Below are 14,732 nucleotides of genomic sequence, written 5' to 3' on the forward strand. Positions count from 1 at the left end.
CCGACTAATTTTTTTATTCAATGGTGATTCTATCAGAAAATTAAAAATAATTTTTTAGTTATGTAGTTGTTAAATTAAAAAAGTCACAATAGCACCAAACACTATCAATTTTATTGAACACCAAGATTATTAATTTGAAGGTAGAGGTGAAGTAAGGGATATCCTGGACCAAAAGGACCAAATTGAGTAGCAAGATAATGTGAAGCCATCTGATATTCTATCATTTTCTCTTAATTCCACCTATTTTCTTTATTTTAATATGGCTTTCTTTTTTTCTTTTAATTTGACTACCTTTTCCTTGACCTATTCTAGGATCCTCAATTAGGCTTGTGCTAGTATATTGTATGCATAAAGTTGAAGCAATACAACCTGACTTTATTTTTCTAATCGATGCTATAGGCATTTTATAAATCCAATTTCTATCGGGTCCATTGGTTGCTCCAGCTTCCAACTCCAAGTGTAGGATCATGATGAGGTTAGGTGGTAAAAGCATCTTATCCATGTTTTTCAAACATTATGGCGTTATATTCATATAAAATTAAAAAAAAAATGTCAGTTATAATTAAAAGAATTAAAAAACTTACAAGAATAATAATAAAAAAAAAACTTACAACAAATGCATTAGCTTTGTTATCTACAAACTTCTTATTCTCTTTCCTGTTATCCATTTTTCTTATATAACTTCATCAGAGTAGGCTCAAGCTTAGGTTGTTGTTTCTACAAAATAAATAACTAGTCTCACTTAATTATGATAAATACTCATGCAATGACCAAAAATTTACTATAAGTTCTGCATCATCTCATAATTATTCATCAAAATATTTTAAAACCTCAAAAAACCTAGTCGCATCTTCATTTAATTATTCATCTAAAGGAATGTCACATTAATATTCACCTAAATAACTAAGATCCATTTTTATTGTATCAATTATCATATTTTTATAAAAATTATTATTATCATTAATAAAGCCACGTGTCACATATGTGTGGCATGGTGACAATTATCGCAACAAATTATACTATATATTTTTCCAATTACATTTCAAGTAAGCCATTCACATGCCGTATCTAATTTTATATATTTATATAAAATCTCCTCTTCAGTTTTTTTAAAGAAATAATAAAAATATTCCATACTATGATTACAAGGAAAAAAAAAAAAAAAACAGGTCGGTTTATAAATTTACACAGAGTAATAAATATTAATAGTCATCATCATCAACGGACCAAATATTATTTGACCAAGATAAGCGGCTGAAAATTCTCAAGAAACTACCTGCACTACACCAGATTATTTGTTCTCTACTTGGACCCCTTTACCCCTAGTGGCGTGTCCTAATAAAACCCTCGCTCCCTCCCTCCTCACTCCAAAAACCACTTAAACCCTAATTTTTACAGATTCCATTTCTCAGTAACCAGAAATCAAACCCTAGAAAACGAAGGTTACAGGTGGAAAGAGGGTTCTTGATAAGAGCCAATATTTACAGGTTTGTGTCGTTTCTTTTTTGTTTCTTTTTTGGATTTTTTTCTGGCGTTTTTTTGGCAAACGTTTTGATTCTTGTAACTGTATTGTCTGTTCATTTCTAAGCTTAATCCTTGTGGTTTTATTGCCGTGTTTTATGTTTTACGTGATGGGTTATTGATGTTTTATGAAATGGGTGAGTAACGATTGAAACCCAGATTTGGTTTTGTTGAAAATTGGGATTTTTTGGTTTATTTAATGGGTTTTTCGGTTTTTTGATAATGGGTGGATTGGAATTGTAATTGTAGCAAGATTTTGTTTTTTTTTGGTGCTTGAATTTTTTAATCTAGAGTAGAATAATTGAATTTGTGAAGAGAAAATTTCAGTGTTTGTGAAGAAAAATGAAATATAGCTGTTAATCTCATGTCGAATTGTCAAGTAATTTTTCTGGCTTTTTTTTAATTTAGTTAAGAACAGTTGATCTATTGTTCCAGTTATTTAATCTATGTAGAACTGAAAGAAGATTTCTTTTGCTGCTCTGTTCTTGTCTTGTTGTTCTTGTTGCAGGCCTGATTTAATGGTTGTATTTGTAGGTAGCTCTTGTTTTTGGATTTGTGTTATGACCATAATTGTTGATTTTGTTGAATTTACTGCAGGCAACGTTTTGTAATATAAAGATATTCTTGCTGAAGAAACCCCAGATTTGCAAAAATGTCGATGTCAAAGAGCTCTAAGATGCTCCAATACATAAACTACCGGATGCGTGTGACCATCCAAGATGGTCGGCAGCTGGTAGGGAAATTCATGGCCTTTGATCGCCACATGAACCTTGTACTTGGTGATTGCGAGGAGTTCCGCAAGCTCCCACCAGCAAAGGGCAAGAAGAACAATGAAGAGCGTGAGGACCGCCGAACACTTGGCCTTGTTCTTCTTCGTGGTGAAGAGGTCATCTCTATGACTGTTGAGGGCCCTCCTCCTCCTGAAGAGTCTCGCGCCAAGGCTGTCTCTGCCGCAGCAGCTTCTGGTCCTGGTCTTGGTCGTGCTGCTGGCCGCGGAATTCCCACTGCTCCTCTTATTCAAGCCCAGCCTGGCCTTGCAGGTCCTGTTCGTGGTGTGGGTGGGCCTTCCCCTGGCATGATGCAGCCACAATTCATGCGCCCCCCAGTCCCACAACATTCTGCTCCACCCATGACTTACCCTGCAGCAAGTGCTCCACCACCTGGTGGTGCACCTGTGGTCCGACCACCTGGCCAGATGCCTCCTGGACCATATCCTGGTCAGGGTCCACCAATGGGTCGGGGTCCACCACCACCAGGTCCACTACAATTTTCTGCTAGGCCCCCCCAGGGTTTCCCAATGCCACCACAGTTTGCCCAGAGACCTATGGGAATGCCACCCCAGGGACAGGCACCAATGATGAGAGGACCACCTGCTCCACCAAGACCTGGAATGCCTGCACCACCTCCACCCCGTCCTGGGATGCCACCTCCACCTGGTGGTCATGTTCCTGTTTTTGGACCACCTCGTCCGGGAATGCCGCCACCTCCCAATGCCCAACAGCAGCAGAATCAGCAACAATAGAGATTAGGCATGCCTTCTTTTGATGTCTGGATTAATGGATTTTGAAGGTCTACTTACTTTTCAATCTCTTAGGCCTGGAGATTTATGTGAAGTTGACGGGCTTGTGTTTATTTAATTAGATTAATGGAATGGATTTATTTACAGCAATATTTCTTTTTCTATTTCTTTCATTTAGTAATATTGTCAGCAGCTGTTACTTTCAATATTCTGATATTCTGTTTGTTGAGATTTGACATCTGTTTAGACTTTACTACTTGGGTAAATGGATTTGAGTTTATAGTTTCTTCGAGAACAGAATTATTGAGAACATGAACTTAGTCAGAGTTTTTGTGTTTCTATTCTGATATACATTGATCATTCGGATGTGTGCTTAATTAGAAAGTCCAATTTAGGTGCAGTGAGCAGTAAATATTTCATTTAATATCTGGTGAAGCTAGCTAGTTATAACTGGTTTTCACTAATGACCCTTTCAGTTTGGCATGCTGCTGGAGTTTAGGTCTTGGTTTAAGATCTCAGCTTGGAAGGAATTCAGAATCATTGAGCTTATTGTGTTTTTAGGAAATGGAAGTTCCAAAATTTTGTGAATAGTTGCTTACTTTTGTTTTATGAATGAGTGAACTGTTGTTCTGTCTTTTGAAGATGGAAAATTGTGACGAACCATTCTAAATTTTCACCCTAAAGTGTGTTCAATGCAGTGTTAGTATCTGTTTTCAATTGTCTTATCATCAGGTTTTGTTATCCCAAGTGTCTGCAGATTTTGCTAACTTGATGTTTGATCTGGATAGTTATGTCTGGCATATGTTCTCTGACCAAGTAGAATGTACTTTGCTTACGAAAGCCTTTATGTGTTAGCTATGTCACAAAACTATGAGTTTGTAGAGGTATAGAAACCATATGTTCAGATCTATTAGATTCTTTATTTATGTTTGGATAGTTAGAGATGGTGGGATACAAAGTGATTAATAGCTTCACTGTACCAATGGAATGTGGAGTTCAATGGTAATGTAATGTTTAACCCCGTCTTCGTTGGTGCATACCATACTACATTGTGTAGTGGTGCCATTTAGGGGTGCCATTTATTCTTAGTTCAATTTATAGCAGCCACTGAAGTATAGAAACCCAAGTCAGAATGGTACATGATCCAGACCATATAAGGACCACATGTTCAGTTAGGGTAGTATTTCTTCAGCAGAATATTTGAAGGAAATGCTATGTATTGAATTATCTGCACTAACAATGCCATGGCTGGCATGTTATTTGGTATTTAAATACATTGAGAAACCATAGTTTGATAATGCAGCTGGTGAAATTGGTTTAGTCTTGTTGTCCATTCCATCTGTGCATAAAGAGGATCAAATCTTGAACATGGGGATGGGGGTGCAACGCACCAGTGGTAAACGGCTTGATAGAGCTAGGGGCTGAAGGTTCTTATTATCTCCTACTCTATTGAACTGATTTCTTCGTTTTGAGGGATCTTAGCAATCTTACCATGTTAATGCAATATCAAGTAACAAGGAACCAAAAGAATATAGCGTCAACAGCCTCAAGTAGTGGTGGGCAGATTTATTTGGAGATACAAGTCGCATGCTAAAATGCTCAAATACTGTCTATATATCTCAATTGTAAGATTGCATTCCAGCTATACTCTACTACAAGCTTGCCATAGACAATTCACTTTGATCCTATTTCCCTTACTGGTTATTCATGCCTTGAAGGTTCTGAAACAGATTTTGTAGAATGTTATTTCAAGCTATGTTGTGAAGGTTTCTTGTTGATTTTGTTCTCATTTCAACTTTGCAAGTGACCTCAGCTTCTGTGTATCTCTTATATTCTAGCTTAGAATTTGGTTGATGTTATAGCACATTATGTGTTATTCTAGCAGACTATGCCTTATCAAGAGGAAAAGTTATATTAGCATAAATGATCATTAGACCAAAAAACCTGGGGCAGTGCAGGCCTTCAACAACCGAATTAGTCGCCATATATTTGTTCTCAATTGTGAGTATACGTGCTCGAGTGACGTGAAGCTGCATTGCCCGATGAACAAATCTGATTGAGAAGAAAATTGCTGTGGAAATGACTGACCATTTCTGGCCTGCATGCAAGTTGGCCCCTGTTTTCAGCTCTCCTTTTACGTGAGTGCCAAGTTACAAAAAAAAAATAGATTGTAATGGGTTTGTTTCTAATAAAAAAAAATTCCCCCCTTTTTTTGAAGAAAAAATCAAAGTTAATTTTGATGAGTCTCTATGCTTTCAAATTTGTTAGTATAACCTTCGCCACGATGGGCTTAGCTCATCGCGCCTCCTGAAAGCTGCCCTTCACTCCTCAAACCAGAAGTTCTAGGAGCCTAGCAAGTAAATGCATAATAATAATAAAAAAAAAAAATGCTTCGGAAAGCCTTCAATTGTCTATTGTTATAGACAATGCTATCCATTTACGATTTTTTCTATCCCTTTAATCTCTTATTTTTTCATGATGGTAAATTATTTTTTAATTTTTTATTTTTTGCTAAAGTATCATTTATTTGTAATCAAAATTTTCAATCGCACTCGCTACAAATAAAATGACATGGCGTTGGCTTAACTAGTCATACCAAGTGAAGTACAAATAGTAAACTAGGTTATTATATTTTTTTAATCATTTTATACTAAGTGAAGTACAAATAGTAAAGGAGGTTTTTATATTTTTTAATTCATTTTATAACATTTTCATGTAGTGGTGTAGTTGGTTATTATGTGTTTTAATAATTTATTTGGAAGTGTAATTGCGGTTATTTTTCAAATTATTTTTTATGTTGAAATGTATCAAAATAATATTATTTTTTTATTTTTAAAATTAACATATCAAAACGATTCAAAATATATATAAAAAAAAAAAAATAGTTGCTCGGTTTTTCCTTAGTAAACAATATTGTGTTTCCATGCTACAAATGGTTTGTCTTCTATGTTTTATTTTTTTTATTTAAAAAAAAAAAAAAAGAAGAAAAGGAAGAAAAAAAAAATATTGGTTCAAGCATGCACTTCTTTTGCCAAACACCTAAGGTTTTTTTTATTGATTCTTTGATTTTTTTTTTTAATTCTTTCTTTAATATAAGATTATTATTGAATTTATCTTTTAGTATTGAGTTAAAAGTAAATTGATTTTTGATGGAATTTAAAATTCAGGTCATAAGTTTAAAGAATTGATTTAGGATATCTTAATTTTTTTTTTCTTTGATTTAATTTAAAATCAGGGTTATATAAAGAATTGGATTCAATTTTAAAATTTAAATTATTATATTAAATTTAATAACCATCCCAGATAACAAAACAAGATAAATACAATCCAAAAATTCATGAAAACAACATTAATCAACACGCACATTCCACTAACCAAAGCAAACAACCACCCATTACAATCCAAAAACAGGGAAAAAAACACTATTGATTGAGTTTACATTATTATCTACACCTTTAGTTCTATTTGCTAATTATTAGTTGACCAAATATCTACCAATTAGAAAATTATACTACCAGGTGAACAAAAAAATATTATTAATTTGCCAATTATACCGTGAATTGTATGATTATCATACTGCTTCATACCTATTATATCATTGGTTGCCCACAACTACCAATTGACTCATCACCTTAGAAATATAGATTAATAACATCACTAATTTGTTAATCAAACATCGTCAAGGGCTTGGTTTAATAACCAGGTTGTGTGCTTTCTCTCTTGACTTTCTGAATTCAAATCTAGGAACCAGCATCTACAGGAGTACTATCATTTGACATGTAAGCTAGCACGAGAATATGATGTCCAGTTTGTTTCCTATTTTGATTCCTCTCTGCCTTCATTTTTTATTCTGAACAAAAAAGACCTGTTTATTTTTGCGTTTTAAAAGCATTTTTTAAAAAATTTAAAATTTTTTTATTTTTATTAACTTTAAATTAATATGTTTTTAGTGCTTTCAAATTATTTTGATGTGCTAATGTTCAAAAATAATTTTTTAAAAAATTAAAAAACATTATTGGTATATATTTTACGAAAAACTATTTAAAAAGTAACCGCAACCATACTGTCAAACAAACTCTTAAAGGACGTGCAACCCAGTCAACTCTGATGTTCTAGCTTGTAGGATAGTTACTTTATTAGGAACCGGTCGAGGCTCCATTGGTTGTGTTACTCACTTGTCATTAATGAAAGAAATTGATTTTTATATTTTGAAAATGAAAGGATATTATAGTTTTTTCATTAATAGGTATCGTGAGTATGCTGGTGATCAAAGCCTTAGGTGATTCTTTTTGTGGGACTAAATTAATTATGACAGCACAATATTGTATCCACATCTCTAGCAAAAAGAAAGACAAAAGGGGTTTGATTATTAAAATATGGGATTTCTTTGAACACTTTAGCTTGGCTTTTATGGAATGGACATGGCAGACAATCAGACATACATCATATCTTATTTGTCCACTAAAAAAGGCCACCACATGTTGCATTTATCTTATGCTGCACTTTCATGTTGCTAGCTATATGCTTTTTATAATCTTCTCAGGATGGGTTTGGTAAAGCGATAAAAAACGTGTTTCTTGCCATAAACCTGAACATATTCTCAGTGCATCGAGCTCACAGATGGTGGTTTGCAACAAAGTTTATCAAAAGTGTCAATCTTTCTAGTATTTAAATATATATATTCCATCGCCAAGTATCTCTTATATGTTTTTGTTTTCAAATGTTGGGGTTTGAATCTATGTGGTGTGCTTGGTTGCATACCGGACCTTCTCTACCGCATAACGTGGTTAAGCTTGTGAAACTTCTGGTAGAAATTATAGCCATTTTCGGACTTTATTTTTGGAGAATTAATAGAAAATAGTAGAAGCATGGACCTCTGCCTCTGATCAAGACCTTTTTTATTGAGATATTATTGAAGATTTAATAGAAAATAGTAGAAGAGTGGACCCTTGATTTTTTTTAAAAAACTCAATTTTAATTCAAAATTTTATTTTATTTTTTATTTTTAGCGCATGATTTGAAAGACAAGAGGAAAAATAACATGATTTCTTATGGTAAAAAGAGAGAGTTTTGGTTGACATTGATTCTATCCACAAAAAATATCGATTTTGATATCAATGAATTTCATTTGATGAGAAAAGTTTATTCTAGATGTTCTTTTACCTAGACTTTGTATATGATAATAGATCTAAGTTTATGAATGATTTTGGTTTTAGGTTGATTTTTGTTATTTATTTTCAGTTTTTTGGGTTGTTTGAAACTATATACAGATTTATCAAGGTGTTTAGGATGTTTTATATGTGTTTTGGTAATTTATATATAAATATTTTTTAGTTTATTTAATTAAATGTATGCATAAATTTTTAAATTTATGATTAAGAATTTTTTATTAAAAAACACTTATAAAATGTTTTAATATTCGTTTTTTTTATGTTAAAAAAAAAATTATTTAACTTTAGATAAATTCACTAAGTAAAAATATATAATTTGAACTCGTGACCTATTAAAATATAAATAAAAAATTTGATTAGTTAAACTATTTTAAGGATCTAATTGGTTTTTTTTATTAATGGCATGTGATTCGGTCTTATTCATCGTAATTTGATTAGTTAAGAAAACTGTTAGAATTGATAAAAGATCAAAAAGAAAAGAATCTGGTTCTAACAGCCTAGCAAGTAAATAGATAAAAAAAAAACTTTCAGAAAATCTTTCATTTGTCTACCGACAATATTATTCATTTTATCTATGAATTATATTTATGATTTTTCTATCCCTTTAATCTCTTACTTTTTCATGATGTTAAATTATTATTATTAATTTTTTTTTGCTAGATTATCTTTTATTTTTAATAAAAATTTTCAATCGCACTTGCTACAAATAAAATGACATGGCGTTGGTTTTCCTAGTCATAACAAGTGAAGTACAAATAATCATTGTATAACATTTTCATGTTGTAGTTTTAGTTGGTTAATGTGCGTTTTAGTCAACAATATTGTGTTTCATGCTACAAATAGTTTGTCTTCCATGTTTTATTTATTTAAAAAAATTAATTAAGAAAAAAAATATTTTTAAAGGATTGTTTTAGGTTATCTTAACTTTTTTTTATTTAATTTTAAAATCAGGGTTATGTAAAGAATTAGATCAGTTTTAAAATTTAAATTATTATATCAAATTTAATAACAATTAAATAATTTTTTGCTATATAAATATTATTTTTTTTATGTTAAAAAAAATATCGGTCAACACAGCGGCCAGAAAAGAGGAAATAACATAGGAATCCTTAAAAAGAATGGCCCTTCAAACAAAGTAAAGAGACTACCTAACAAAATTATAGGTAGTAAATCAATTCACTCTCTTCTTTTTTTAACCTATTCAACTGTAGCAACCTTTTTACACCATTATATATATATATATATGCCTACCACCAGACAAATAGATATTAAGTCGTAGAAAAAGGAAGATTATTTTGCTTGCATGTTATTGGTTCTTTATGATACTAGATTTTTTATGATTTTTTTTTGAAATATATTTTTAGAAGAATAATAATTTTTTCATGAAAAAATAAAAAATATTTTGGGAGGTTGGATTTCAATTTATTCTTTAGCTACTGGGCATGTTCATGGTTATCATCGAAACTCCTTTGGCCATAAACCAAATTTCTAAGCCATATATCAAGTCAAGGCGATCATCAATTAAATTTTGGAACAATTTTTTTTTTTTTTTTTACAAAGCATAAGAAAATTTTATTCAGCTAAACCAAAGTAAAAGGACAATTTTTACCAAGATTGTTTCTAAAATACTTAAGGCAGATAATATATAATAATAATTTTGAAACCCAGCCTGGCGGGTCGACCTGGGCTGGAACGGGGTTGTGTTAAAAAAAAATAGTGAAAGAAAAAACCCGGTATGACCCGTTGACTTTTGTTTTTTTTTTTCTAAAATGATGTTATTTTGATTTTTTAAAAAAAAAAATTTGACCTGAGAGACCCGGAATTTAGGTCTTGGACCGGACCAAGTTTGAAAACTATGGATATAATAGAATCAATAAATCAATTAACCACTGAAAAAATCCAAAACAGATATCTGTTAACATAGATATGAAAATAGATAAAAAAAAAATAATTCATTCATCCACAAAGAAATTTGTTTTATCAAGGCAATGATATTATTACTGATTCTAATACCAACTTTTAGATTTATACATCCAAATATACTTCTAAAACAATTATCATTTAAATATAATATGGAAAAAATAAATAGATAAAAAACATGCCTACAACCATGGATGAAAACACTAACAAAATAATTTTTATAATTTTTGTTTTTTCTAAGATTTGATATATGAGCCTAAATATCAAAACATGTATCTATGTAGCTACAGTCTCTTTAAACTACTAATCAGTTTATATATATATACTAGTTAAATGATCGCGCGATGCCGCGGGTCAATTATTTTTTAGATTTAAAAAAAAAGAAGTTAAGATCTAAAAGAATTAGGTCTTTCTACAAAGTTATACCCAATAGTCTTAGATTTGGTTGCAACGCCTAACTCAATAGTAATATCTATAATATTAATAATAACATTAAACTTACATGACCCAAATTTTAGTTGGTTTGGCTGCAATACCAGATTCAATAGCATTGGACATGGGTTTGGTTGCAAGGTCGTATCATAAAAGTATGATAATTAAATAGATTAATTAAAAAGAAAAAAACAAAGAAAAAAAACCAAAAAGAAAAAAAAAAAAGTAATGAAGAAAAAGAAAAAAAAATGAATTAATTGGGTTAACCCTTTAAACCAGGTTAACCTGTTAAACCTTAGATTCGAGTCGTAAAAGTTTGATAACTAAACAGGAAAAAACAAATTAATAGGTTAACCCAGAATTAACCAGGCTAACTCGTCAAACCCGGAATCCGTGTCATGAAAATTTGATAACTAAATAGAAAAAAAATTTAACATTAACAATTTAAATTAAGCAAAAAAAATTAAATAAAAAAAAAGACATCAGCCTTTTCATTGTGGACTGCAACTGTGCAGTCCATAGTCAGAGGCATAAAAAATGACAAAAAAAAAAAACTAAAGGCATCAGCCGAGAACTACATAGAAAAAAAAATAATATTAATAAACTAAATTAATTAAATAAAATTAATTAAAAAAAAAAAAAACCTCTATGAAGTAAAAAAAAAAAAAACTAAATAGAAAGAAACTTAACATTAACAAACTAAACTAAACGAAAAAAATAATTAAAAAGAAAAAAACAAAAAAACAAAAATTTAGGTTAACTCGTCAAATCATGTTAACCCGTTAAACCCGGGATCCATGTCATGAATGTCTAATAAGTAAATAAAAAAAAAAAAGTGAACGTTAACAAACTGAACTAAACGAAAAAAAAAAATTAAATAGAAAAAAAAACAAAAAAAAAATCTAAGTTAACTCGCCAAACCATGTTAACCCTTTAAACTCAGGATCTGTGTCATGAAAGTCTGATAACTAAATAAAAAAAATTAACATTAACAAACTAAATTAACCAAAAAAAATTTATGAAAATAAAAAAACAAAAAAAAATTGATTGGTCAACCTAAAATTAACTGGGTTCACCCGTGAAATCAGGTTAACCCGTGAAACTCAGGATATATGTTATGAAAGTCAGATAACTAAATAGAAAGAAATTTAATATTAACAAACTAAACTAAACAAAAAAAAAAAGTAATTAAAATGAAAAAAAATTCTGAGTTAACTTGTCAAACCAAGTTAACCCGTTAAACTCAAAAAACGTTTCATGAAAGTTTAATAACTAAATAAAAAAAATTTAACATTAATAAAGTAATTTAAAAAAAAATTGTTAAAAGATAAAAAAAAAAAAAAAAAAAAAAAAGAAAGAAGCAAAAAAATAATAATCCTAAAATGCATAAAAAACAATTAAAAAAAATAAGACAGCTTCAAAAAAAAAAAAAAAAACAACCCTAAGGCATAGGGATCACTGTTTTACTGTGGACTGCACAGTAAAATACTAATCCCTTTTAGTATATACTAGTTACATGACCGCGCGATACTGCAGGTTAATTTATTTTTACTTAAAAAATATATATATAAAAAAAAACTAAAGTCTAAAATTGTTACGTCTTTCTGTAAAGTTATACCCAAAAGTCTTGGGTTTGGCTGCAACACCTGACCTAAGAGTAATATTTATAATATTAATAATAGCATTAAACTTGCATGACCCAAGTTTAAGTCGGTCTTATTGCAATACCGAACCCAATAGCCTTGGATGTGGGTCTGGCTGTAAGGTCGTGTCATAAAAGTATAATAATCAAATAGATTAATTAAAAAGAAAAAAATACCAAGAGGACGAAAAAAACTAACGAGAATTTTTTTAAAAAAAAATTAACTGGGTTAACCCGTCAAATCTTGGACAAAACAAATTGATGGGTTACCCAGAATTAAATGGGCTAACCTGTGAAACCAGGTAAATCCATCAAACCCGGGATCCATGTCATGAAAGTTTAATAACTAAATATAAAAAAATTTAACATTAACAAACTAAATTAAACGAAAAAAATTAACTATAAAGAAAAAAAACAAAAACAAACAAAAGGCATCAACTTTTTCATTGTGGACTGTACTGTGCAGTCCACAGTCAAAGGCATAAAAACGAAAAAAAAAAAGCAAAAAGAAAAAAAAAAGAAAAACTAAAGGCATCAAACGATAACTAAATAGAAAAAAAATTAATATTAATGAACTAAATTAAATAAAAAAATATTAATTAAAAAGAAAAAATAAAGAAAAAAACATATAAGAAGAAAAAAACTAATAAAGAAAGAGAAAAAAAATCTTAATTAACTATGAATCAATTGGCTTAACCATCAAATCTGGGATCCGTATCATAAAAGTCTGATAATTAAATAGAAAAAAATTTAATATTAAAAAAGTAAATTAAAAAATAATTAAAAAATAAAAAAAACAAAGAAAAAGAAAAAAGAAAAAAAATTAAAGGCATCAGCTTTTTCACTGTAGATTGCAATGTGCAGTCCACAATAAAAGGCTTAAAAAGGAAAAAAAAAAAAAACAAAGACACACACCACGGGTAAATTTTTTTTTTCTTGCATAACAAATATCAAAAAAGGCTAAGATCTAAGAGTGTTAGGTTTTTCTGCAAAGATATACCTAAAAGCTTTGGGTTTAGCGGCAACGCTTGACCTAAGAGTAATATTTATAATATTAATAATAATATTAAACTTACATGACTCAAGTTTAAGTGAGTATGACTGCAATACTAGACCAATAGCCTTGGATGTGGGTCTGGCTGCAAGGTTGTGTTATAAAAGTGTAATAATTAAATAGATTAACTAAAAAGAAAAAAAAACCAACAGAAAGAAAAAAAACTAATGAAGAAAAGGAAAAAAAATCTGAATTAACTGGGTTAACTCTCAAACCAAGTTAACATGTCAAACCTGAGATTCACGTCATGAAAGTTTGATAACTGCATAGAAAACAAAATTGACGGGTTAACCCATAATTAATTTGGTTAACCCATAAAATCAGGTTAACCCATAATTAATTTAGCAAAATAAATTAAATGAAAAAATTAATTAAAAATAAAAACCAGAAAAAAAAAATCTGGGTTAACCCGTTAAACCCGGAATGCATGTTATAAAAGTTTGAGATAGAAAATAATTTAACATTAACAAAACAATTTTTAAAAAAATATCCATTAAAAAAAACAAGAAAAAATGAAGAAAAAAACAACTTAAAAAAAAAAGCAAAAAGTAAAAAAAATGAAAAATAATATTAATAATAATATTAAACTTACATGACTCAAATTTAAGTGAGTATGACTGCAACACCAGACCAATAGCCTTAGATGTGGGTCTGGCTGCAAAGTTGTGTCATAAAAGTATGATAATTAAATAGATTAACTAAAAAGAAAAAAAAAACCAACAGGAAGAAAAAAACTAATGAAGAAAAAAAAATCTGAATTAACTGGGTTAACCCTGAAACCAAGTTAACCCGTCAAACCTGGGATTCGCGTCATGAAAGTTTGATAACTGCATAGAAAAAAAAATTGACGGGTTAACCCATAATTAATTTGGTTAACCCATAATTAATTTAACAAAATAAATTAAATGAAAAAATTAATTAAAAAAAAACCATAAAAAAAATCTGGGTTAACCCGTTAAACCCGGAATGCGTGTTATAAAAGTTTGAGATAGAAAATAATTTAAAATTAACAAAACAAAATTAAAAAAATATCCATTAAAAAAAAGAAAAAGAAGAAAAAAACAACTTAAAAAAAGAAGCAAAAAGCAAAAAGTAAAAAAAAAAAAGACAGCTCAGTTTTTATTGTGGATTCCATTGTGCAGCCCACAGTAAAAAATGACGCCTTTTATTTATAGTTTAATTAATTTAATTACAGTAGCCATTAAAGTTCCCTGGATTGGAGGAAATAACATAGAAATCCTTGAAAAGAATGGTCCTTCAAACAAAGTTAAGAGACTACCTAACAAAATTATAGGTAGTAAATCAATTCACTCTTTTTTATTTTTTTTAACCTATTCAAACTGTAGCAACCTTTTTACACAATTTTTTTGTATATCTACCTCTAGACAAATAGATATAAAGCCGTGGAAAAAGGAAGATTTTGCTTGCATGTTATTGGTTTTTTATGATACTAGATTTTTTGATGTTTTTTTT

General features: G+C 29.9%; 1 protein-coding gene across 2 annotated transcripts; it reads left to right on the forward strand.

Moving 5' to 3' along the window:
- The first annotated feature begins 1,334 nt into the window (after nucleotides 1-1,334).
- LOC118040120 (uncharacterized) lies at nucleotides 1,335-3,765 on the forward strand. 2 transcript variants are annotated; one of them, XM_035046987.2, is made up of 3 exons: nucleotides 1,335-1,487; nucleotides 2,119-3,050; nucleotides 3,517-3,765. In XM_035046987.2, exon 2 carries the CDS (start codon nucleotides 2,174-2,176, stop codon nucleotides 3,041-3,043), a length of 870 nt encoding a protein of 289 aa, XP_034902878.1. In that variant the 5' UTR covers nucleotides 1,335-1,487; nucleotides 2,119-2,173; the 3' UTR covers nucleotides 3,044-3,050; nucleotides 3,517-3,765. The 2 variants fall into 2 exon arrangements, with proteins under 2 accessions (XP_034902878.1, XP_073263249.1); XM_073407148.1 differs by lacking the exon at nucleotides 3,517-3,765 and having other exon boundaries at nucleotides 2,119-3,190.
- The last annotated feature ends 10,967 nt before the right edge of the window (nucleotides 3,766-14,732 follow it).

The sequence above is a fragment of the Populus alba genome, chromosome 1 (genome assembly GCF_005239225.2).
Source record: "Populus alba chromosome 1, ASM523922v2, whole genome shotgun sequence".
Classification (NCBI taxonomy): Eukaryota; Viridiplantae; Streptophyta; class Magnoliopsida; order Malpighiales; family Salicaceae; genus Populus; species Populus alba.

Coding starts and splice junctions, on each gene's coding strand:
- LOC118040120 (XM_035046987.2), top strand. CDS start 2,174: ATGTCGATGTCAAAGAGCTCTAAGATGCTCCAATACATAAACTACCGG.